The sequence below is a fragment of the Syngnathus leptorhynchus genome, chromosome 21 (genome assembly GCF_054491065.1).
Source record: "Syngnathus leptorhynchus isolate UIUO chromosome 21, UIUO_Slep, whole genome shotgun sequence".
NCBI classification, from domain to species: Eukaryota; Metazoa; Chordata; class Actinopteri; order Syngnathiformes; family Syngnathidae; genus Syngnathus; species Syngnathus leptorhynchus.
The window spans coordinates 3,223,817-3,248,559 of NC_141215.1; the positions used below are offsets into that span (position 1 = coordinate 3,223,817).

The window sequence follows — 24,743 nt, forward strand, 5'->3', positions numbered from 1 at the left end:
AAATAGATAAAATAAAAATAAACATTAATAAATGAATAAAGTCTGGTTAGTGAAAAAATTGTGCAGAGAAAAATAAAAAACAATAATAGTCTGGTCGGTGAAAAACAGGGAGAAAAATAATAATAAAAATAATGCTCATCACTGTGGAGGGAATCATCGTCTCTCTCACAATCCTTCCTGTCATCTTCTGATCTAGACTTTTTGATTTGAAATTGAGCTCCGAGGCTGACTAAATCACGACGAAAAGGTGAAGGACCTTCACTTGTAATAATTCCCGTCGACTTCTTCTGTCGACGTTATAGAACGAAAAATATTATGTTAGCATCCTGGTAAACAATAACTGCTGGCAAGAAATGGATGTAAGATGAAACTTTAATGTAATATATAACATCTGATGCAATGTTAAAAAAAAAAAAGCACACAGAGAATCCTTAAGCAGCAAAAAATGAATCGAGGACATCCGCAGAAGTCTTAATGATATCCACAAAAGCAAGTCCGCGGGATCCACTTAACTTTCCGTTTTAATTTCCATCCAGCAACTGCGGGCAGTCGCTGGTCGAGACTGACATCACCTTCTTGTACAAACCACCAATGAACATGAGTACAAATTTCTTTTTATGCTTTCCCTCATTCCCTTGTGATAAGGGAGGGGGGGAAATAACATTAAAAATTAATACAGGACAGAAAAGGAATAACACTCATTTGTAAGTCTCTAATGAATGCTACACCCAAATTAATTTGCTGAATGTCAAGTAGCCAGCCAGTCCCAGAGGTTTGAAAAAGCTTGTTAGTACTAAAGTAGAACTGCCGAAATTAATCGATTAATCGGCAAGGAATGAATTATCGAATTAATCAGCAACCAATTTTTATAATCACCTTAATTTTTTAGAGCTATTTCTTTGCCTTAGGATTCCTCTCATGTCAACCTCTCGACAGTAATTCACTTTGAAACCGATTGTTCGATTAACCGATTAATAATCGATTCTAAAAATGTTTGTTAATGACACTAAAGCCTCTTTTATGCCAGCCAGTGGGAAATGGAAGTGGAGACAAACTGCTGCCTCACAAAAAAGGGTAAAGTCAGTTGAAAAAGAAAAAAATGCATTGCCCTTAAGTAAGTCCAGTTGTTTTCATCCTCGGGGAGATGGGCTGACTTCCGAGTGAGGCGGGGTGTCACCGAGTGATGGCCGCAGCCCAAGGACATACAATTTGCTCTTTAAAAAAAAAAAAAAAACATAAGATGTTGCGGCACGGCTCAAGTTTTCGCAATGCTACCAATATGTCAAACGCCATTACGTAATAGCGCTGCCCCTCCCATCCTCTCCAAGTCGAAACCCTCCCTTCCTCCCTCCCTCCTTCGCTCGCTCGTCCTCATATTAATGACACAGCATCGCAGGCAGCGCCAGTTCCCCTGCACTCTCCCATCCTTGCAGGTTGCGCTCACTCACACACACACACACACACACACCGATCCTGACTTCTTTCAGATCACTTTTTTTTACCGACTCAACAAAAAAAATGAGGACTCTCCAGGTTTGGACCGTTCTCCTGCTCACGGCCACCTGCCATGCGGTGGTGGACTTCCTCGGTAGTTCTCACCAGAAGTGGGACTCGAGAGGAGACTCCTGTGCCATCAAGCTGAGACCTTCGGGCCAATGCGGGGGTTCCGGGGTAGAAGAAGGTGAGGAGTGCCCCTACCAGGTGACCCTGCCTCCTCTCACCATCCAGCTGCCCAAGCAGTTCAGACTACTCGAGAAGACCATGAAGGAACTGCAAAACCTGAAGGAGGTGGTGAACAAGCTGAAGAACAGCTGCCAGGAGTGCAGCGGCGTTCGGGGGAGCGGAGTCTACGGGCACCAGCAGGCAGACCAGGGACAGACGAAAGATGTGGACCCAAGTAGACAGGACGTTCAAAGCGGGTCCAGTCAAGAAGAAAGGGACAATGGGATGGTGTCCGGAGCTAATGTGGAAGGTGCTGGACTGGGACATCATTTTGGGAAAATCACACCTGGTCCGAGCAATATGCAGGAAATGCAGGTAAGAGGCATGTTTTACTTGAAATAATTTTAATTATTGATGGAGATATCCTCCAATGAAATAATCCTTGCTAAATATAATCAGCCAATTGGAATGAGCGGAATGTTGATTGGGTAAGAAGTTCTCATCTGGCATCATTACAGCATGAGGGAACATTCCATGATCAATAAACAGTGTTGGAAATATGCATCTGGATTTGAGAGGTCAACATTTTGAATCGATAAAAATCGATTGTTAAATTAATCGTCGTTTTTTTCATAATCGAGTAATCGTTAAGAGCAGTTTGTACCAAATGATTGTTGATATTTTCTAATTCCAGGCACTGCAAATAAATCATTCAAATTTCTTTGGTCATTCGTGAAAGCAGAATGATTTATTTTCTGTGTTTAATCCAAATAAGATTTGCAAACATCTGCTTTTACTTTGGAAAACAATGGCCATCCATCCTTCTTGTGTCATCCTGCTTAACTTTCGTTTCACTTTTTTTTTAAATAATACCAAATAAAAATAATTGGTGAAAAAAAAGCAATCTGGAAAAAAAAATGGATACACCAACGCAAAATTGCACCCGATGAATCGATTCATCGATTAGATCATCGAACCTAAAATATTCAATAGTAGCATCTTAAATCTGATTGACGGTAAATTTTTACTTTGCCTGCTAAGCTTTTCACCTCCACACATCCTTTTTTTGGCCACCATCCAACAACCACACAGTCTCTATTCTCGAAAATTGTCCGCTCAACTGAGCGCACAAGCTGAGTCACTAAAGCTTTCGAATCACCGCGTTCATCCAGGTGAAGCTGAACAGGATGTCAGTGAGCCTTCGCAACGCCAGGAACCAAATCTCCGCCCTGCAGGGTCGCATGGAAGGTCTCAACCTCCTCAACATGGACAACGTGCAATCCATGATGGACAGACGTGTGGAGAACATCACCGGGGTGGTCAACAAACTGAGCACCACCTGCACGGCGCAGTGTGCCGTACAAAACACGCCACAATGTAAGCGTTCATTTTTTTCCCCCTGATTTGTAGTGTGACATCACCAATCCTCAAAGCGTCCATTTTCGAAATGGGTTCAATAATTCCTAAGGTTCTCCTGAGCCGAATTCCCCCCAAACGACATTCTCCAGTTAGTAGCTAATAATAATCTCTAGAAACAACAACAAAGTCTTGCTGGTCACCTTGAAAAGGCGAGTGAATAGTTTCAGGATGTGCTCATAAGAAATACTTAGAATTGACTTCTTATGTAAGACCGCGGCGCTTAAGTGCCCTGAAATTCCGTTCAATTTTTTTTATGTACTCCAAAAATGAGGAGAGGGAGAATGAAGGACTTGAAAAGCAAACATGCTAGCAAAAAAAAAAAAGCACTCCATTTTTTTTTCGCGGGTGAAAGAGAATGTGAAGCTATATTCAGATTTTTTTTTTTTGTGTGGGAGAATGTTTGAGCTTATTTCTAAGAAGATTATGTTGTGAAGGGAATCCCATCATTCAACTTGCCTTTTTTTTTTTTTTTTCTCCTTCAAAAAACTCCACTTTGACGCCAAAATGTTTACCCCCGGACTCACGTGACCTCCATCATTTATTCAATTTCTGCTCTTTAAGATTTTTTTTCCCCCCGCTTGATTTAAGATTTTTTTTTTTCTCATTCGCCATTTAATCCTTCTTTCCTGTCTGCCTCGCCCGTTTTGGAGGTCATGCTCTTGTGTGCTCAGTCCTGCGTGAAACAACTCCTTCTCATTATCTCTCACCAACAACACAAGGAGCAATGTAGGCGGCTTTTCTGACATTAGACACGGGTGGTCGGTGGGTAGGGGGGGGGATGAGGGGAACGTTCATCTTTCCCTGTCAGTCGGGAGATATTTGCCTCGAGAAACGACTAATGGTTCTGACGCGAGTCGTGCTCGGACTGTCTGAAGCGAATCCAAATGCAGAAAAAGAAACAGCTGTTGCCTTAGAGACAAGCGACAATCTAATGACGGAATCTTTTCGACGTGTCACACCAATCCACTTGTTTCTCACCATTCGTCCCAGATGTTAAATGAACTTGCGGAGATAAACAAAAAGTCAAAAGTGCTTAGAGGGGGGAGTTGAAAAAAAAAAAAAATCTGCAAGGTTCGATTCACTTAAGAAGCGACTGCAGCGTGGAAAATGTTTGGATGTGCTTCTTTAAAATGTGCAGAAGCAGTAAAGCTCAGAGGAGAATTGCACCAACAAATTTTTAAATGGATCACGTGCGCGAGGACTTAGCGAGCGAGCGAGCGTACTGCCGCAGCACTTTGAATGGGCTTTAAAAAGTCATCTCCAAGCATCAGTCATGCAGTACGAGGCAAAAGGCAACTTCTGGGGATGTATTTATCCCCAACTTATTTTGCCAGTCCCTGCCGCTAGCGGTAATCTTCCTTTTTCCACATCCGCCGGGATGAATTAAAGGCCTTGAGGTGAAGTGACAGGAATTAATGTTCACGTTCAGCAACATTAACTCACTCAAACAGTGAGAACTGGCACGATGAATCCAATGCATGTTCCAGCAAGGTACTTGAATTTTACTTCGGTTATAAAAAAAAAAAATGTTCTAAGACAGTGAGGAAACACATTTGTATTCCGGACGAAGGTCTGATCGTACACGACGGCCGGCTGTCATGTTGCATTTTGTTGCTAGTCACTTATCTCACCGCAGTCAAAACGGGACGCGACGATAATTCAAGCAGTAACTGTCAGTCTTGTCAAGTGAGCCGGAAAGCCATTAAGGACTCTAAACGGCTTGCTGAGAATCTTGTAAAACAAAAAAGGCTGGCGAGAGGGTCATTCAACCAATGTCACTTTAACTCGTTCACTGCCAGCACAGTCCAAACCGACGTCTATAGTCGTCAATGGTAGTGAATGAGTTAAATCCTGTACTTGATTAAAAAAAAAAAAAAACTCAAGTTTGGGGTCTGGAAAACTTGACCGGCACATTGCGCAAGGTGACTTCCTCACTCAGGCAAGATAAGTGTCTGTTTGGAGTAATGGTACCGGGCTGTACCATCGTAGGCGGAGGGGCATATTTTTCCCTCCACTTTGCAAAAGCTCGACTGGATACCCCATTACATCTCAGCTCCGCCTTCCTAATCTACAGAAAATGTATCAAAAAGAGTCCACATGTAGTCTGCTCCAATCAGCAAGATGGAGGCCCCATGGGAAGAACCACTTTAATCCAGTGACACACTTTCCCACATTTTTTGACAAGTCTGTGCAGTCTTTTAGCTCTGCACGCAGCGCAACCACATGGGAACAAGTGTTCAAAGATGCAAGGAGGCAGGTTTATGTGTTTTGAAAAGATTTGGATTTCCTGGGGTGCAGGTCAATGGCTTTTATCTCCCTAAATGTCGCCTTGGTCCGTGACATTCTTTTTGGTCGGGGTTCTGCTTCTGGGTCAGGTTGAGATGCTACGCGTCACAATGGGACATTTTTTTTTATCAAGTACAAGAGGGGGGGGGGGAGTTGGTGAACCGTTTTGCGTTGAAATACAGTGCCCTAGGATTTAATTCAGCGCTGAAAACTTTCATTATGATTAAAAATTGAATTACTTTCTTCAGCCTTCCTTAGCCTCCGGGGCCATTTCTATTACGGTACTCTTGGCAGGGCTGAAAAAAAAAAAAAAAAAAAACTGAGCAAAGATTGAATATCATCCAGTCACATTCCCCTCGCAAATAACCCCCCCACCCCCACCCCTACTTTCGCAGTTATTTTAGCTCCTCGAGACTGTTCGGACTACAATGTCCTGGAGACCCGGAAGAACGGGGTCTATCGTATCACCCCCGACCCCCGGAATGGGACCTTTGAGGCCTATTGTGACATGGAGTCTTTCGGCGGCGGCTGGACGGTTATCCAGCAGCGACTCGACGGTTCTATCAGCTTCAACCGGACCTGGAATGAATACAAGAAGGGCTTCGGGAACCTCAGGTAGAATTATGTTCCGTCTTGTCCTTCGTTTACCGTCACCGGACTCTCTCCTTGCAACTCGTCCCCTTCGCGGTCGTAAAGTAAATTCAGTATGACTAACAGTGTCCTCCTCGTGAACAACTTGACATAATTTATCTTTATCTCTTTTGCCCTTTATCGTAGAGGCGAGTTCTGGCTAGGCAATGACCACATCCATCTCCTGACAAAAGCTAAAGACATGACGCTACGGATCGAGCTGGAGGATTTCGAGGGTGTACGGGAGTACGCCAAGTATGACCAGTTCTACGTAGCCAACGATTTTCTTCGATACCGGCTGTCCATCAGTGGATACAGGTAGCGTAAAATCAAGACGATAAAAATAAAAAGCGCACGGTGATAAAACGCCGACGTATCGTTACAGCGGGACGGCCGGGAACGCCATCACCTTCAACAAGCATTTCAACCACGACCAAAAGTTCTTCTCCACCCCGGATCGAGACAACGACATGTACCCGTCGGGAAATTGCGGCGCCTACTATAGCTCCGGCTGGTGGTTTGACGCCTGCATGTCGGCCAACCTCAACGGCAAGTACTACCACAAGAGGTACAAGGGGGTCAGGAACGGGATCTTCTGGGGGACTTGGCATAACATGTCGACGGAGTACTACCCGACCAACTACAGGCAGGCCTTCAAGACGGTCAAGATGATGATACGGCCCAAGAATTATGCTCCGTAAGAGGAGGCGATAAAGGAATATGGGTAAATATGGACAGACAGAAGTTGGACAGACTGTAGACTCACGTTGTACATTACCGTATTTTTCGGACTATAAGGAGCAGTCTCAATGAACAGGTCCGCTTTTTGGACATTTTTACATTGCATCACCGAAAGAAATTTGATTCAAATTGAATTTCACTCCATACTGTCGATTTTAAGAGTAAATTAAAGTGCGACTTATAGTCCAGGAAAATACGATACATAACAATCACGATCGTAGCCCGGTTGGCCACTTTAAAAGCAGTCCAAAAAAATAGATGCACCGATATTAATACTTTAAGTACACAAGTGTAACTTAGCATTTGTACTCTGTTTGAAAAAAAATTAAAAAAATGCTACCGGTGCATCCCTAGTCAAAACAAAAACAACAGTGCTTTTAATTCTCCACTGTGGCGTATATAGCCGTCTAAATGTTGAACTAAAATGACAATAAAGGACAATGGACTGTGAACAATGACCGACTAATAGAAATATCGCACGAGCTGTGTAAAAGCAAGCCTCCTGCAGGGGCCATCATATTAAACGGGGTGTTACCATTTTTTTCCAACCGGGTTCTCTGTCAATAATCCACTTCCTGTCCTGCTGCATCTTTCTATTAAACCAGCTTAGACTCGGCTCAGTGCACAGAGGTAGTAAAACTAATGAGCTATCATTTTCTCCACTCTAAACGCTTTCATAATTAACAACAGCCATTCAAGTGAGTTATACCAGAACTGAAAAAGTCTCATTTTTTGAGAGGGTCGAAGTGGTGACGGGCAGCAGTACACAATTAATAACCTCCTTATTGTTGATTTTTTTTTTAATTAAACTCACTCTGCCCATGTTCCATCATCTGATACAATATGAAGCATATTTGTTTAATTAATGATTCCTTGCATTGTACTTGACATGGTAGGACTCAGCAGGAAGAAACATCACCATATTGTTTTTCAGATCATAATTACTTGGAGTGCAGAAAAAAAGTCGTTTAAAAAAAAAAAAAGTCTTACCACTTGTACAATACTGCCACCTAACGCCAAATCACTGTATTGCATCATTTTATCCCTTCTAAACACACTGTGAACGAGCAGAATGCAGAATTAAGGACGTGTACAGTATTTATTTTTATTTTGTGAAATTTGATAGACTTTATATGTCCGGGAGTTAAAAGCAAGGTCTGATAATAATGATGATGATGATGATGATGTGAATATTTCAGCAATGAAGAAGACATTGTTGTGGCCATTCGTACTATAATGAGTGTGTGAAGCTTTGCGTATGTGTACAATATCTTTTCTATCATTCATAGTCATTGTCATCCCAAAGGATATGCACTTTTGATATTTAAAAAAAATAATAAACTTCCATTTCAATGGCAATACTGTGTTGTCTTTTAAAAAAAATATTAAACATTTATTAACGGCTTTGAAACACGTGAATAAAGGCTGATCATATATATCATGTTTTAAATTCATACCTGATCCAGAAGTTGAAAAGTCGACCGAGCAGAAGGCGTCTCTAAAAGTAAAGGATCAGTTGCTATGGCGACAAGAGGAGTGTCCTCCTCCTCCTCAACTTTATTCTGCATTTCTGTAAATTTGGATAATAATAGATATTATATTATGAATTATGAATAAAAATCACTTCATGGATATTCAAACCCCAAAAATCTGCTTCCTGGAGTAATATGCAGCCACTAACAATTATAAATATGTTAACATATACACATTAAAAATTATATATATATTTTTTTTATGGTCCTACTGTTGTGTCCAGTGGGTTTGTTTCTATTTTCAGTTTTTAACCCTGTGATTCAATTAATTAAAATAAATGTTTACAATTGATTATTCATGCAAAACAACAAACCAAAGTTTTCTGTTCTGACGTCACTTAAGACGACTTGCATTATGAGCTCAAGCCAAGCTTGTAAAGTGTTTGAAACGAAGTTGAATAAAGTTGACCTACCTGGTTAACAACTTTCCACAAGCCGTACGCAAAACACACAAAACAAAAATAACCCTTAAACGCGACTGTCAAAACACTGGAAATGTTTGGAAAACCGAATCAAATCACAGTTTTCACTTAGTGCGTGTCGGGAACTTTCGTTGTCATAGCAACGAGGCAGTACGCCCTTAACAACGCCTAGTATCAAGTTTACAATTCAATTATTAAGAAACAGTTTCCCAAGCAATTGCTCGCTTTATCATCCCCTCGGCTATACATATATTTATATAACTTACTAAATAATAAATAGATAAATACATTTGTTTCCGGAATTGTCCAGCAGGGGCCAGAATATCGTAATTTATTACAATCTAGTGTAGCATTGTTTGGCCAAACTAAGCGGGCCTTTTAATTGACTATTCAGCCCCTGTTTATGACTAAAAAAACATTTTTTCCTTGTATATACTTTTCAATTTTTCATATTTTTAAATATAAGCTACACAGTAAATCAGGAGGAATTGGCATTGGAATTGAGAACATTTTAAAACGCAACTTTATATTCATTTGTACCGACACTCATTAAATAAACATGCACATATTTAAATTAACCTACAATCCTGCCCAACAACACAGACAAGTCGAATTCTGTGGTTCATCATATTTTTTTTAAATCAACACCCCCCATGTTTTGTTACATAAACCCATTTTATAATTATAAACACACTTCCCCATCATTGTCACGTCCGTACCATTGGTCCGGCAATTTCTCTTAGCCACGCCCCTTCATTACCGTAATGACTGTCACCTACTCCTGCATGTATTTAAACCCTGCCTGTGTGTTTCTCCTGGTCTGTGTCTACTGTTGCTTTCTGTTCCTAGTGTTCCTGTCCTGTTCGTCCCCCCCCCCCCCGGTCTTGTGTGAAGGCTCACGGTCAGAATCTGTTCCGAGTGGACTTCTGTTTCCTGTCTGCTGTCCGTGAGTCTCCGTCCCTCTTGTGTCTTTATTCATCCACCTCCCTTCCCTTCAATAAACCCTAGTCCAAGCTACATTTGGTCACCCTGTTCCACTCACAAAACCCGGATAAAAGTCACAGGATTTTTTTATTTTTTTTTCCCCAACAGTTTATCACTGATGCTCCATAATGTCTAACAGATGAAAATGACGCAAGAGGAGCTTTTGCTAAGCATGACTGAAGAGTAGGATTACCGAGTATGTTCAGTAGTGATGTTGGCAGCTTTTATTTTTCCCTCTATAGAGATTTTACTTCTTTCTAACACAGCTGCAAAAAAAGTCAGTATGTTTGAATTGGAGGCTAATAATGCAGCGTCGGCGATTTCCACCACCTTCGAAAAATGTGAAAATTCCATCAATGTGACAGTGGCATTGATACCGATGATGTAGTGTGTGTGTCAGAAATTGGCCAGAAGTGTGTTGACTGTTTTTAAAGAGGTGCCATGACTTGGCTTTTATGAGCACATGAGGGGCGGGGTCACAACAATTCCAACTAAGATTCCCCTCTTTTTATGCATATTCTGCTATTTTTAAGTATTCATTACATTTATTGGTGTTTTTCCATACTCCATATAACGTGAACACTTTCTCTCGTCAATAATTTTGTCCTTGAGTGTCTGGAGACACTTTATAAACAGATGTTTGAAGTGCCTTAAAAAAACAAAACAAAAAAAAACCCAGACAGCAGCTTTTATGGTGGCTTTCGACAGAATCATTTGCACGCTTTTAAAAAGTAATTGCTCTGTCCTTGACACATCTGACTTCATTCACAAGGAAGAGTAAAAGCTGAAAAGGGGTTTAAACGAACACTTCATTACCTATTGAGGGTTGAGAAATTTCCGATGCAGCTCTGTTGCCAAAAGGATGAGCTGTTAAAAAGTCTGCTTTAGTCACTCATCAAAGTGTTCCAAAGAGTTTTGATGAAGACTAAAATTCGGAGAATATAATAGATTGCAGTTGAAGCCGTAAATTACCGTAACGATTTCGCAACTTTGAATTTCCTGTCGCTCGCTGAAAAACAAGTAAATCATGAGGTAAGGGTTTCATTTATTTAATGACCATGCCCCTAAAAATAAAAAAATAAACACACCTCAAATCATCCTTTCCCATTGAAATGAATGGGAACACCATTAATCCGTTCGTTTGTTAATTTAATTCGGTCTGTCTGTGTCTGTCTGGGTGGTTGGTTCTTGTCCCACTAAATGTGTTAACCGCCTGGAAATAACTTCTGTCGTGAACCGGCGTGATGCAAATAAAATTGACTTCATGTTTTTACTGTTGCCGTGACGACGCGCAATCCTCCTCTGACCTATTTTGTTGTTCGGCAACGGGAAAAGTTACAAAAAAAAAAAAACTAAACAGACATTGGTCAAAGGTGTTGGCCAACAGCTGTCATTGTTTCATTACGCTTAGTCAGATTTAAAACTGCAAAACACAACTAAATTAAATCACGTCAGAGTTTGTTTTGGACTGGTTTATTTTAAGGGGGGGGGGGGTGTTGCAACAGTGGCAACACCTGGAAACAAAACAGGCTTAGTTATAATGTCTGTACCAAAGACTACACACTTAGGATCAGTTAATGACCCTCACGGTAAATTCCCCCCCCCTTCAACTTACTGGCACCCGCTGACTCTCCATCTTTGTTAGACTTGTAAACCTTCACTGCTAAAAAAGCAGCTAAGTAAATACTTGCTACAAAGCGATGCATTTAAAAGTAAAAAAAAAAAAAGTTTTTCTCCAGCTGAAGGTTCAAATAAGTGGGCAAGTGGCGGAATTTGTGGCAAGTAAATTGAATCCAGACGTGACCTTTCGGCGGGTAGGACACCAAACAACTGTCAAGGGAGAATAGCATCACTTTCTTGTTTTTACTGAAGCTACAGTAAAGAAAAAAATATATATACCGAGCTGGATGGGAACAATTAATTTCAGCTGTTCACCAGTCACTTCCTTTCCATCGATTTTTTTATTTTATTTTTGCTTCGTGTGTGTATAGGTATGTTTATTATGGAATGCTCCAGTGCTCCCTTTTCATCCCAACCAACTTCATCCACCCATTTGGGGTTATGCTCATTAAAAAACATCAACAACACATTTGAAAAATCAAATCAACTGCCAGAATATATCCCAATCCCAAAAAAACGTGTGTCCACCAAACTGGTTTCTTTCCTTTCATTTTCTATTTCACTCAAACCACAGAGACAGACATGTAATTTTCCGTGATGGCGGTGGCATCTCGAAGAACACAGTTTTCCATTTCCTTGCATGATATTCCCATTTTTCTTTTTTTTTTTTTTCTGTGTCTGTGGTAAGAATAAAATAAAATAAAAAACCGCTGGAAATCTTTCTGAGGAGTATATGGAAGGAGCAGCCTTCGGATCCAACGACATAATGACAGAGAGGGTGATGGATGTCTGTAATAGCAAATTAAAGTCTGAAAAGTGAACCGTAACGACATTAAAAAAAAAAAGACTCCTATTTATGCACGTCGCTACACTAAAACAACAAATTAGTACCAAAAGAGGCAGAGCTACAATTTAGTGAAGCTACCCAAATCCGTATTCGCTAGCTGCTAGCATAACCGCTACCATACTGAACCCCATATAACTTCACTTTTTTATTTTTATTTTTTTTATGACTATCTAATAAGCACTTTCCCCGTACAGCGTGTCGAAATAATGACGGTACTGTACAACTCGGGCATAACCGCAACTTGATCACACGGATGGAAGCAACGGGGAGCTTAGCGGTTCAAAAAAAAAACAGACAGCTAATGAGTATGCCGACAAGCCCGGACATATGTTTTTAATTACGAAGGAACAAAAGGATGAGTGACGATATGCAGCTTCGGTGGGGGGGGGGGTCTTATCTTGGATGACCTATGACCCCCTCATAGTCAACAGTATTAGGTAATGTCTTTAAATCATACAGAATTGCATACGGTGATCCGGAATGGAGGAACCGTTTGTACTCGATTTGACACGATCACAGACACGATTAATTGTTAATTCATGTCCATACATCAAACACGATCTAATAAATAGTTTGAATCCCATCCAAGTTTTGTTCGATACTGCTATGCGAAAACATTGTCTGGAGAAAACCGCAGATTCTTTCGTAACTTCGATAAAAGACAGATACATATGTCAATAATTACTCGTCCAGCTGGGAGTGTTTTTGTGTCCAGTCTATATGCGCTACCCAACAACATAGGCTGAAAAATATTTGGTTCAACATGCCCCCCCCCCGGTAGAATTCCGTGAACTAGTTACCACCAAGAAGGAATGTCATCATGATGCGTGAATATGATCCGATAGTATGGCGACATGGTTTTGCTAAATCGATTCTTACCGTCTGTCACTACCTGTCAAAAGAAGCCGTGGGAAGAATAAACTGTAATTTTAGACTTTAAAGTGACTTAATCCTGTCTGTGTTTGAAAATGAAACCGTTTAGAAACGCTAAAAGGTATTTTCGCCAGAGGGGTTCAAAAAAAAGATCAAAAACATCTCAATCATATAAAATAGTTTCCTGACACCAGAGTTTGTTTGGGAAAGCGGAAATATCCGGTCTTGGTGACCTCTAGCTGCCCTCCCTGCGTGCTCATCCAAAATCTGCAAAGCAGGAGGAATTTAAATGCATCAGTCCATTTGGCATGCTAGCAAGGTTAGCAAGACGCTAACACCCAAAAGTGATGTAATTGACTGTTGATAATTCAAGGAGAATTTGTGAGGTGTATTAAAAACTTCTCTCATCTTTCCGTTGGCTGTCTTTAGACGCATTCCAGACAATTTTGATTCACACCGCCATGATAATCTGAAGGAAGATTGAAAAGTCCGCAAAAACACACCATCTTTGATCTCAATGGTGATTCATGCTGAATCTTTTTACAAGCGGGAATAAAACGATTTTCTCTGCACCTCAGCAAAATATTTAAAAAAGGGAAGTCGTAGAGTACAGATATTATATCGTTTAGTCAGCCTAAATTGTAGCATCTGCACGGATGTGTTTTTTTTCCGTTATAGGATGGACGGCGGCCAGGTACAGTAGAGAAACAAAAGAACTGAGAGACAACAAAAGACAGACAAAAAAAATCCCGGAAGGGAAAAGGAAGCAGTGTGACATCTTGTGAAAATGATCAAATGTGTTTTTATTTAATTAGGACTTCTCTTTTTTTTTCCTTCTATATAAGATAAAGGAAAGTATTGCTAACATCAATGACAACAGAGTAAGAAGGCAAGGAAGCTTGAAGCTAATTAGAGGCCGGCTGTATTTTGTGTTTACATCGCTGCCAAACATTCTACAAATAGCATGATTGCAGTGAATCATTGTGACATTTTCTTGGATAACTCCATTCCCTCCCATTTGCAGCTTTCTATAATATTTCAATAAATTCAATAAATAAATTCACTTTTTCTTGCGTCTTTGATCCACTTTTTTTTTTTTTTTTGCTCATCTAAGAATTTTTTTTTTGGGTAGCATTTTTTTTTTAACTCATTCCCTACCATTGACGCCTATAGACGTCAAAGTTCTATTTTAACTAGGCTGCCAATGAATAAATGTAAAATGCATTTTTACTCAATAAAATTTAGCCTTTCATTATTCTATTGCATAATATGATGCAACCGCGCACAAGCTACTGTTTATCCACACACACTTTAACGGTTGGTAGCGTAGGTCCTACCCTATGCTCTTATTTACTTCAACCTGTGCTCTTCTAAGTGCCCTGGAGCCAATGGAAGAGTTTGGCAATAAACAATCCATTTCAGAGCGAGCATAATAGTGGTCCTAATATGGTGCCGTTTCACTCACTGTTGATCCACTGGAGAGAAGAAGAATAACAAGTGACACAGGTCCATTATTATCAAATAACCCGCGGATTAAACTACGTGAGAACTGCTTTGTATCACCCGACATGTGAGCGACGGGGTAAAGAGAAACTGCAAGCTGTTTGGTTTGATGGAGAGCAATATGCTTTTCCTCTCCACCGATCTGGAACGCAAATAAATATTTACATTGTCGTCGACTCGGATTATATCACAGACTTAAATCCAGAAAGGATGTTGACCATACACTGAAAAGAACGTGTCAGGTTAGGGTTAGGGTTAGGGTTAGGGTTAGGAATAAAATCATTTGGATCCAGGTACATTTTGAAATAGACTACTTAAATTGTATCTCGTAAATTCAAAAACTTCTTCCTACTCCTTTTCGAGCTGTTCTAATTGTTGTTAAGTTATTTACGACTTGCTTGGGACATTTTGTTATTGTTCTTTTTTCTTTTGTCCTTTTCTTTTTATATTTTATTGATATCTTTTCCTGTTTTTAACCTCGAAATGAATTGAATTGAAAAAAGTGTGACATGTAACATTAAACCACTCACACACACGGTCCCCATAATTAGCTTGCATCTTCCCTCCCGAGAGAGAGAGCAAGAGAGAGAGAGAGAGAGAAAGAGAGAGAGAGAGTGGAGGAGCAGCCAGTTGTTCTTCACTCCCTGCTTTAAGTTGAGAGGCAGACGTTCTTGGCTTGGACGCCGCGCTCATGTCAGGATTAGGAGCCGGGGACGCGGGACACACCGGTGATCTGCAGGTCCTAATTGAGCGACCCCAGCCAGATTGGCTCCCTGGTCAGGTAGGACTATCATGACACCGTTGCATTCCTCTCCCGTCTGATATACATCCTGCCACATGTTTGTGATTACAATCCCTCAAGGATTGACTAGAGTGTGTGTGTGGGGGGGGGTTAGGGGTGCTCCAACACTCATTCATACTTTTTTTGCATCAAATTATATAAGACAATTGATGTCGAATGACAACTTTTTGGGATGACTGACCCAATTTGAAAAAAATACAGTTTTGCTGATGCAAGCGTGTTCCTGTTCCGACAAGGCCAAGATCTCTTCTGTGTGGGAAAGAAGAAAACATTTCACGGTGGCCCCATGGAACTTCCATGATTTACTAGTCTGTCCCTTGTGACGAGCCACCGGTCCAGATAAGGATGGCTTATTCCTGAGCAGGCGGGGTTAATGTTTTTAAAGTAGTCTGGGTAATTATGGCCGCTTAATGACTGTATTTTGTATATACATTATAAAAAGGAATTTGGCCTCAGCTGTTCTTGACATGTAGCTTAATGCAAATAGACAGACGGAGAGGGGGGGGGGGGCAAGAGGGGACATGCCCCCCGTGTGAGTAAAATTCCAGCCACATGTGGTTTCAGCTTGGAATTTTAGAGAAGGGAAGGGGAGGGTAAAGGCTTAACTTGTATGTGCTGATTAGTTAGGCTCATATATTTCCAAGTTTCTCACAGCTACGTTTCAATGGACCCCAACGAGTCCATGTTTACGTAAAACGCTGACTATGAACAGTATCAAGGTCGGTCCAGGTGTCGGCTTTTCATCACTTTCTGAGTGCCCATGACGACGAGCTGAGTCATTGATGAACGACTTGAATGAACGCAGACCGTACCGGTTTCCCACCAAAGACAAAATCCAGATGTCAGAAGAGTTTTTAGTGCATCGGCGAGACGGCCAAGACGCGGGAGGGGGTTTTGTGGGAGGTGTTGGGGGGGGGTGACGCTGAAACCAGCAATGTTCTATACATTGAAAGTCCCAACACAAAGGAAAAACATGGAACAGTTTGTTCTCTTGGGGAGTCGGGAGAAAAAAAATGGACGTTTCAGAAACTCAATTTCAAAAACTGGTTTTCTGTCGCTCTTTGTAGAAACAAACAAATCTGTCTTCAATTAAGCACTTAGGGATCTTTTCTAACGCTCGTCGAGTATACACACAGACTCTACTGTAAGGTCTTGAATTCCCCGTTATTGGATTTTGAGCTTCAGGGGAGAGATCATAAACCCGTTTGGTTATTTGTCGTGATTAAATCGAGCATTGCTTTGAGAGAAAAAAAAAATGGGGTCCTTGTTCTCTCTGTCCTTCTGGTTCTACTTTCTTTCTTTGTGCAACAAAGTGGCCCTTGTGTCAGAAAAGGGTTTCCCTGCGGAGATCCATGTTTGAAGTTTTTTTTTGGGAAGTGGCGATGCATTCAAAAGCTTTGTAGGAGCCAATTTTTAGTTCTGTTGAAGGACTCGTGTTCTGCACTGGTTGAGAATAAAGACGTAAGATCCGTCCATCTGTGTTTCCTTGATCCTTACGGAGTTTTTCCTCCTGTAGGTGGTCTGTTCTTCGGTGGGTTGATGTCAAATGACCTAACCAAAGTCTATGGACCCTTTTTCCTGAAATAACCGGTTGTATATGAATTCAAGTGGTCAAACTGTCCAAAGCTACATATCTATAAATGGCCACACATCTGCTCTGTAACTTTTTATTTTCAAGACACATCTGTAAATTGTATTGCTTTGGGAAAATCCATGAATACAATTTATGACCAATTGAATTTTTCCATTTTTAGAAACAATGGTTTAGCAATCATCACAACCATCCTCCCCGTCGTTAAAGACTACATGTTGGCGGTCGTCCCCGAGTTGGCATGGAAATGATTGCCACAAAAAAAATAAAAAAATAAAAATAAATGTCGGTTCAATTTGCACCTCATATAAGCAGTTAACACAAACACCCTGAAACATGCTGACATGTTACTATATTGACAGCCTAATATGGAAATAGGAAAGAAAAGGGAGAAGAAGGATTAAGTCTCCTGGCGGGAATCCAGTTTGGTACTTGGCAGAAAAAGATTCGCATGGAATAGTTAACATGTTACATAACTGGCGAGTTGTGCCCATAGAGACTGTTTTCAAGGATTAAGCCAGATTTTGGACAAAAATCACCTTGTGTTGTGTAAAAATGTCATTTTGAGGGCTTTTTTTTACTGGCAGACAATAAGTCTGGAGATTTGAAGCCACATCCCTGGAAATGGACCCGACCGCAGCTCTGTGCAAAAATATTGACGCACAGAAGTTTTATAAGCGACATGGTTGGGACAATAATGGTAGCTTGCAAGGACTAATTCAGGCTGCTGTGGGTATGAGGCGAACCACATTGGATTTAGTGGGGAATGTATTGCATCGCAGATGAGTTGCTGCTTAACAGCTGTGAATGGCAAAATGACCTGAGCCGCTTCCAATGGCTTGGAAAAAAAGCTTGACCGGGCTATAAACGGAAGTATAGTTTTAAAGAGCGATAATGTTTCAACTGCTGGGAAAGATGATACGCTGGGTGACAAATGGAGAGAGTGACTAACAAACACCCCGGGATTAGTAGGATTATAGTTTAGTGCAGATAAAAGGTGTAAATTTAACCTGGACAACGCGTATGATAGCATTCAGTTCTAAGGCAGGATAAGGTTGTCATGGTTGTATACGAGGACTCGGCGGGATGAAGAAAATGCATCTGCATATACGTTCGCAGCTGTTTCTGCCCGTTGCCGGTTGATTATTCACACAAAAGTATCGTTCTGCAGTGACGGGCTTGTTCCAATGTGCGAGACACAGCGAGACCATCAAGGGGAGGGTTGCGGTTTGGTACAGTTGGAACTGACTCATTGGGGAGACTTGTGTCTGTGTGATGATTGGAAGAGCTTTCGACTCCTACTTATGTGAAATCCAATTTTGGAATTGAATACATGCAAGATCTAAATCTACTTCCTCTTTGTTTTTCTAGCTGTGAAAAACCCATCACGTCGTCTTTCCAAGTTGACCTGACTACCGTCCTTCGGCATCATGCATCTTCTGGCAGTGCTGTGCCTCTTGCTGCTCCTCCGGTCCTCCGAGCCCCGCAGAGGCCCAAGGTCCAGCGGCATGGAAACAGGAACCGCCGAGTGGATTCATACGCGGGGTAGAGGAAGGGCCGGCGTCGTGAGGCGCCAAACTCAGGAATGCAAGGAGTACATAGAAGCGGGAGAGAAGTACCTGGATTGCCAAGATAGACAGTTGACCACCGTGATGCAAGACTGGCCCAAAGATATCCACCACCTGCTACTGGCCAGGAATAAAATCCAGGCAAGTACAAGCAGCTTTCGGGGATATAAGACACGTAGCACCTGCTGCAGTCCTGATGCAAGCCACAGCTTGTCCACACGTCTTTTATGTCTCCAATTAAGCTCTCCGGGATTCATTTCCATCCAGTCGGTGTATCTGACCCCTCACCGTGACCCAAATAAATAACAGCCAGTTTGTTGATGCCATGAACATCTGTGCACCATCACAGGGGGGGCGGGGGGAATCAAACGGAAAACTGCTTCATTCAATGAGCAACCTCGTTTTTCTGTTTCGACAGTTTAAAGAATATTATCAATTGATTTTAGCTTCATGGCTGCTGCTAAAAAATGTCCGAAGAGTAAACCCAGACTTGTTTACGTTTTTTGCTAATCACAATACAAACCGCAACTCTAACTCTGCATCAATGAAACTCTGGGATTGTTTTCATTCCCCGACTGATTGTCAGTACTTTTTTAAATGACAACAACTCCCACATCTCGTTGTTTAGGTTCTGAGGGACAACATGTTCTCCCAGTTCAGTCAACTCAAGAGCCTGGACCTTCAACAAAATGACATTTCCATGGTGGAAGACCAAGCGTTTAATGGACTTTCCAAGCTCAGGACGTTGCTACTGCAACATAACAGCTTGAAAACAGCCTCCGAGGAGGTCCTCCTCCCCATGCCCCGCCTTACCTACCTCCGTCTCTACGACAACCCCTGGAGCTGTCACTGCCCGTTGGATAGTCTGCTTAGGACGCTGCAGGTGCCTAGTAACCGCAACCTGGGCAATTACGCCAAGTGCGCGGAACCTCTTTCGCTGAGGGGCCAGAAGCTGAGGAAGCTGAACGTGGACTCGTTGTGTGCAGGTGACAACCAGGTGGATGAGACTCAACTAAAGCCACCTATCAAAAATCCAATGGCTACATCCATGTGCCACACCTACATGTTTCCCAAACCTCTGCTGGACTGCAGCTATAAAGGTGAGCATGTTGATGGTCAAAGAACACCAAAATAATCGAGTTGCCAATTGGCCATGGATATGACCGACCAATCAGAGGACAGAAAATGGCTGACATCATCAAGTGTTGTTCTTAAATGCAGTCAAGAGCTCGGAATCAGCGACCAAAGACTGAAGAGACTCTAAGCTCGAAGGAGGTCCAGTTATCTGGTTCTACTTCCAATCTTCAATCTTGTTCTTCCCCAAAGAAGATGATCACACCTGAATTACATTCAACGACCCCGATTATCCCTCAATATTGGTTTCTTCTCTTATCACGCTTCCAAACAATGCACAGGCCTTTTAGCTCCCATGACCTCAACACAGATTCTTTCAGTCTTTGAGCATGATTCAGATATTTAAAAAAAAAAAATCTTTCGAATCATCTTTCACTGAGTCAGAATCCCACAAAGCCCATCTGTGTCGGGCAAATAGTCGAGGGAGAACGTTTAGCATATTTTCCGAGTAGTTCTACACTGGGACTGTTGAATGGGGTCTCTATCTGACTCCTGACATTGATTCCCAGCCATTCCGCTTCATCCGGTTTACGATGCAACCTGAGTTATGCTATTTAAAATGTTGCGCAATAGTGTGTTTGAGTAGAATAAACATATGGATTGATTTCAACTGTTAAGATCTCGTGAAAGTGGATCATGCTAACTAGCTGACCTTGACTTTTTCGTACGACCCGAAGCAATGATTGGAACGAATTGATCCAAAACATGACAAAAACTTTGAGGCCTTAACAAATATAAACTATTTATAAAAATAAAAATTTAACTTTGACGTCTATACCCGTCAATGGCAGTGAACGGGTTAAACAACAAGACTGTTTATCTCTTGAAGGAATATTGACAAGTTCAAGTTAAAATTGGCTATCGTGATAAGTAGTACTGGTCCAAAGAAAATAGCAGGCATGAGAACCAAGCCCACATTAAATTTAGACAGGACCAATTTGGAAACAAGACTGGAGAAATTAAACTGAAGGGTTTTTTATTTTTTTTATTTCTCTCCGTCCACATTTTCCTTCTTTGTGTCTAAATGGCGCCGCCCCTGTGGTCTGAGAGCTGCTTTTCTGAGGTGAACCACAGGAAATTTCAGGCGCCACGTCATTCTCAGAACTGGGACTGTCAGCTATAGATGAGTGCAGAGACAACAAATACTTAAAAGCAACTTTTTGAATTCATGCTATGACTCAAAACATAAAAATACATGATTTTGCTGAGTCTGCACTTTCTGCCAGGTAATGAGACAGTCCGTTCAGCACTGGACCGTGTGCCAAAGTTATGAAACAAATGTTTGACTGCAGGCTCTTCGGGTTCCCCGTTGAAACAAACTGCTGACTTTGACGCTAAATTGCGTGCGGCTACATAAATCAAAATGCCTCAGCTGAAAAAAACGATCATTTCCCAAAAGTTGGGCCTGAATCCAACATGCCCGAAAACGATCACGTAGTCTAAACAATATAAACCATGCGCAATAATAACTCATACTATGTGGATTAATGTCGGCCAATTCAAATAAATCAAAAATTATTTGGCTTCCCTTCAAATACTGCTGCCGTACATTTGGTCTGTCTGTGAAAATTGCTATCCTGACTTGAACTATACTTAAAAATTCAAAGACCGATAAATTTGCTGACTTGAAATTCTGAGTTTCGACTCAACGTACACATATTGTCGTGATCAATTTTCAAAGCAAAACCCAACTTTTTATGACGGGTTCCTTTCGTCAATCTATTTTCATCAAAGTATCCCAACGTAGGAAATTATATCTTTCCTCGACCACAGCTTCTTGGACAGAGAAAATTTGTGTGTTTGGTCCGAATGACACACAGCCAGTCCCAGAGTCATTTTGCAATGAGATGTGCCAAACACTTTCCAGCTGTCTTTTGCAAATAAACTCCAAAAAAGCTACAGACACAAAACTGAGGAGAAAAAAAGTGGGATTCCCTTTTCAATTGCAAGTCCGTGGAGGAGCATGAAATGTTACCTTAAAAGTCTTCACCGACTCTTGGAGATGTTTTTACGTATCCACGCTTAGTTTTTATAGCAAACATGATAACAGCTTATAAAATCTGGGTCGGCGAAATGTGCCTATAAAGTCCGTAACATCTGCACAGTAAAAACCATCCGCAACTAAATTACAACGTCCGTGCAGGAAACGACGCGTCGGCAAAGATGAAACGTCGAATGCATACGAATATAATTACATCCGTTCACCTGCAACTGGTTTACGACTAAGACAATCAGCCATGTTTAATTTGATGCCGCCAAACACCGAAGAGGCCATCTTATGAAAATATTTTTGGGGGATCTGACAACTGAATCTGAGCCAGACTTCTGGTTCCGTTTGAAAAAAAAAAAAAAGAAGCTGCAGAAAGTCTTGACAACAAAGTTCGACATTACAACAGGGGTAGAATATTCTCGCCATGATGTCCGGCGTGTGGGAATCACCTGGTTTGTGCATTAAAAGCCAATCAGAAGGGGAAATGTGCAAATGTGCACCTTGGAAACGCATTCAGACACTTATGTTTGTTGTTGAAGAAAAAAAAAAAAGGGAAAATGTTGCACACAACCTACGCAACATCTTGAAAATAGCTAGACTTGGACAAATCAGAGCTTCGGGAGCTCCCATTGACTCCGAAGTGACCTGTGGGAACTTGTGAATTTCTAAGAGGTGGACAAGATGAACAAAACAGATGCATAGAAGTCGATGTGAAACACACTCAAGTGTTCATAACAACAAACTAGCAAAGGGTATTTGAACAAAAATGGTGCCGCAACACATGTAGATAGACGATATAGCCATTTTCAACAGCATATATTCTTTATCCTCTGTGAGGAAAGCCTTATATTGCTGCCATATGTGTGTTGTATAACGCCCCCTGGTGGTCGCGCACCAGAAGTATGTTTTTTATGATGTTTTTTTGGGTGGCTAGAGGTGATTAATAGCATTTGTATTAGATTTAAATACAAAGGATTTGAATTGTTTTGAGTTCCAAGCATGAAATACATTTTCAAGTCAAGGTACTACTGTATGTCGACTCAGCTAAAATTCTGTTGTGTGCCTAGTTTAGTTTAGCCTGGATTGTTAGTGATGAGTTCCGGAGAATTTTTTACATATGTAGGTGAGCACTTCCGCTGCATTTTGTTTGTCAAAATAATATCACCTGTCAATCATATATTTTTTAATAGCGGCCGATCTCGCCATAACACCAAAATCATCCACGATTTACGGCCAATTTACTGCGATAAGTGAATTGATGACTCCTCCATTTTTTTCCTAACAGGTATGAGCAACGTTCCATCCGACCTCCCTTCCGACATCGTGAAAATGGATCTATCCGGCAACAACATCAAACATCTCACGCCCAAGCAGTTCCTGCTTTCCAAAAACCTCAAGATGCTCAACCTCAGCAGCACCAGCCTGAATCAAATAGACACAGGTACGAGTTACATTTTCATTCGAGCGTAATTGGATCCTTTGAGAAATTTGTTTGAATTTAAAAAAAAATAATTAAAAAGTTATATCGCATCATATTTTAAGGAGTCATTTTGAAAGTTCATAGATACTTGAGGTGACATGAAACAAGATATTTCCTTTAAATAATCCAACGACGTCTATTTAAGTATTCAGGGAAATGCCCGAGACAGTTTTGGAAGGTCACGGTCAAGCAAGCCAGAGATAAAACCGGATGTCTCCCTCATCCTCTTCCATTCTTTCTTTATATGTCCAATTATTTTTAAAACTATGGTTACCCCCTTCTTCCTGCATGCCTCCCCTTCATCGTTGAGATCAAAGCGAATCCTCGAGGGCAAAGGAGGGCAACAGGAAACGCTCGGAAATGTCTTATACCATTAGCTCGCTTCTTTCTCGTCAGTGCACGAGACACTCGCGTTCATTTCCTGAGAGGGATGGCAGGGGACATGATGCCCAACTGTTTACCTGAATGCAAAAAAAAAATATTAAATTTTTTTTTACTCTCTTTCTAAACTTTCCTAAGATACCACAAGATGGCGCCAAAGCTCTATTTGATATTTGATAACTGTGCAAAAAATTTGTACATTTTTTCTCTCTCTTTTTAAACTTTCCTAAGACACCACGAGATGGCGCCAAAGCTCTTTTTGATAGAAAAGTACACTGAACGCCGCTGTGTCTCCATTAGAAAAAAAATCTGCGAAAAATTGGCACGGTTCCTAAAAGAAGAGCATCAAATATCAACTTCATGCCTCTAGCTCCGAACCCTTTCATCGAGTTGTTAAAGTGACAAGCTTGGGGGCGGAGCTAAGTTCATCCAGGGTTGTTAGTCTGTCTGCGCCAAACTGTTTTACCAAGTCCTTTGTTCTCCTGCCAGGTGCGTTCGCAGGGCTGCTTTACCTTCGCGAGCTGGATCTTTCCAACAACAGCCTTCACTACTTCCAGTACGGAGTCCTGGAAGACCTCTACTTCCTACGCAAGCTGTCTCTGGGCAATAACCCGTGGATCTGCGACTACAATATCCACTACTTGATCTACTGGCTCAAACTGCACCCCGGCGTGGCCCACACGGGCCTCATCTGCGCCGAGCCGCAGGAGTTCCAGGGCTGGCGCGTGGCCGATTACGTCAAGACCTACAACGGGGAGTGTCCCAAGGATGTACAGACAGGGGGGGTCAATGGGGGACAAGGGGGGGCGGAGAATGAGGCGCAAGAGTTGGTGGCCGAGACGGAGGAAGGGTTCCGGCTGAGGCCTTTGAAAGATCGGAAGTTGAAAAAGTTTGAGATTATCCGGTTGAGTTAATCTGGATTCGTGGTTTATGGTTTGTGTGCAGGAGGATTTAGTCTGGGATCAGGCTGAAGAATTATGACAGGTTGACTCAGTGATTTTATGTTTGGAAAGGAGACAAGGGTATGTTTTTGTTTTTGCAATTCATCTAAATAAGTAGGCGAAGTCCTTTAAGGAGCATCTGAATTCTTAGTTGTCACATTGCTGTGCTTAGTCATTTTTAGTTTATGCGGAATTTTTTTTTTCCCCCAGCTGCTCAAAACTATGAACTAAAGGTGCTTTATTTCTGAATTACTTTTCTTTTTGTACTGCTGGTGAATGAATGAATGGTACTTTGGATATGACCATTGAAAATAAAAATGTCTTTTTTTTCTGGGAT

General features: G+C 41.4%; 3 protein-coding genes across 7 annotated transcripts in view; 2 read left to right on the forward strand and 1 right to left on the reverse strand.

Annotated features, from left to right (window-relative positions):
• The window catches only part of ccdc146 (coiled-coil domain containing 146), a 32,035-nt gene extending 23,729 nt beyond the window's left edge, over positions 1-8,306 (reverse strand). For both annotated transcript variants that reach the window (XM_085901615.1, XM_085901614.1), the window contains exon 1: positions 8,196-8,306. In XM_085901615.1, coding sequence (XP_085757741.1) covers positions 8,196-8,306 — 111 coding nt within the window. The remainder of the gene's footprint in view (positions 1-8,195) is intronic.
• fgl2a (fibrinogen-like 2a) lies at positions 1,200-8,372 on the forward strand. The gene is made up of 5 exons (XM_085901639.1): positions 1,200-2,037; positions 2,835-3,039; positions 5,763-5,982; positions 6,145-6,315; positions 6,383-8,372. The coding sequence occupies exons 1-5, from the start codon at positions 1,519-1,521 to the stop codon at positions 6,696-6,698; spliced, it is 1,431 nt and encodes a 476-aa protein (XP_085757765.1). The 5' UTR covers positions 1,200-1,518; the 3' UTR covers positions 6,699-8,372.
• Positions 8,373-9,575: 1,203 nt separating this feature from the next.
• Positions 9,576-24,733, forward strand: lrrc17 (leucine rich repeat containing 17). Of its 4 annotated transcripts, none has more exons than XM_085901641.1 (5): positions 9,576-9,638; positions 18,284-18,621; positions 19,109-19,580; positions 22,890-23,045; positions 23,955-24,733. In XM_085901641.1, the coding sequence occupies exons 2-5, from the start codon at positions 18,343-18,345 to the stop codon at positions 24,377-24,379; spliced, it is 1,332 nt and encodes a 443-aa protein (XP_085757767.1). In that variant the 5' UTR covers positions 9,576-9,638; positions 18,284-18,342; the 3' UTR covers positions 24,380-24,733. The 4 variants fall into 4 exon arrangements, with proteins under 4 accessions (XP_085757767.1, XP_085757766.1, XP_085757769.1 ...); XM_085901640.1 differs by having other exon boundaries at positions 9,585-9,872; XM_085901643.1 differs by lacking the exon at positions 9,576-9,638 and adding an exon at positions 9,927-10,017.
• Positions 24,734-24,743: the final 10 nt, after the last annotated feature.

Coding starts and splice junctions, on each gene's coding strand:
- fgl2a (XM_085901639.1), top strand. CDS start 1,519: ATGAGGACTCTCCAGGTTTGGACCGTTCTCCTGCTCACGGCCACCTGC. Junction 3,040..5,762: donor CGTACAAAACACGCCACAAT/GTAAGCGTTCAT, acceptor CTACTTTCGCAG/TTATTTTAGCTCCTCGAGAC. Junction 6,316..6,382: donor CTGTCCATCAGTGGATACAG/GTAGCGTAAAAT, acceptor GTATCGTTACAG/CGGGACGGCCGGGAACGCCA.
- lrrc17 (XM_085901641.1), top strand. CDS start 18,343: ATGCATCTTCTGGCAGTGCTGTGCCTCTTGCTGCTCCTCCGGTCCTCC. Junction 18,622..19,108: donor TGGCCAGGAATAAAATCCAG/GCAAGTACAAGC, acceptor CTCGTTGTTTAG/GTTCTGAGGGACAACATGTT. Junction 19,581..22,889: donor GCTGGACTGCAGCTATAAAG/GTGAGCATGTTG, acceptor TTTTCCTAACAG/GTATGAGCAACGTTCCATCC.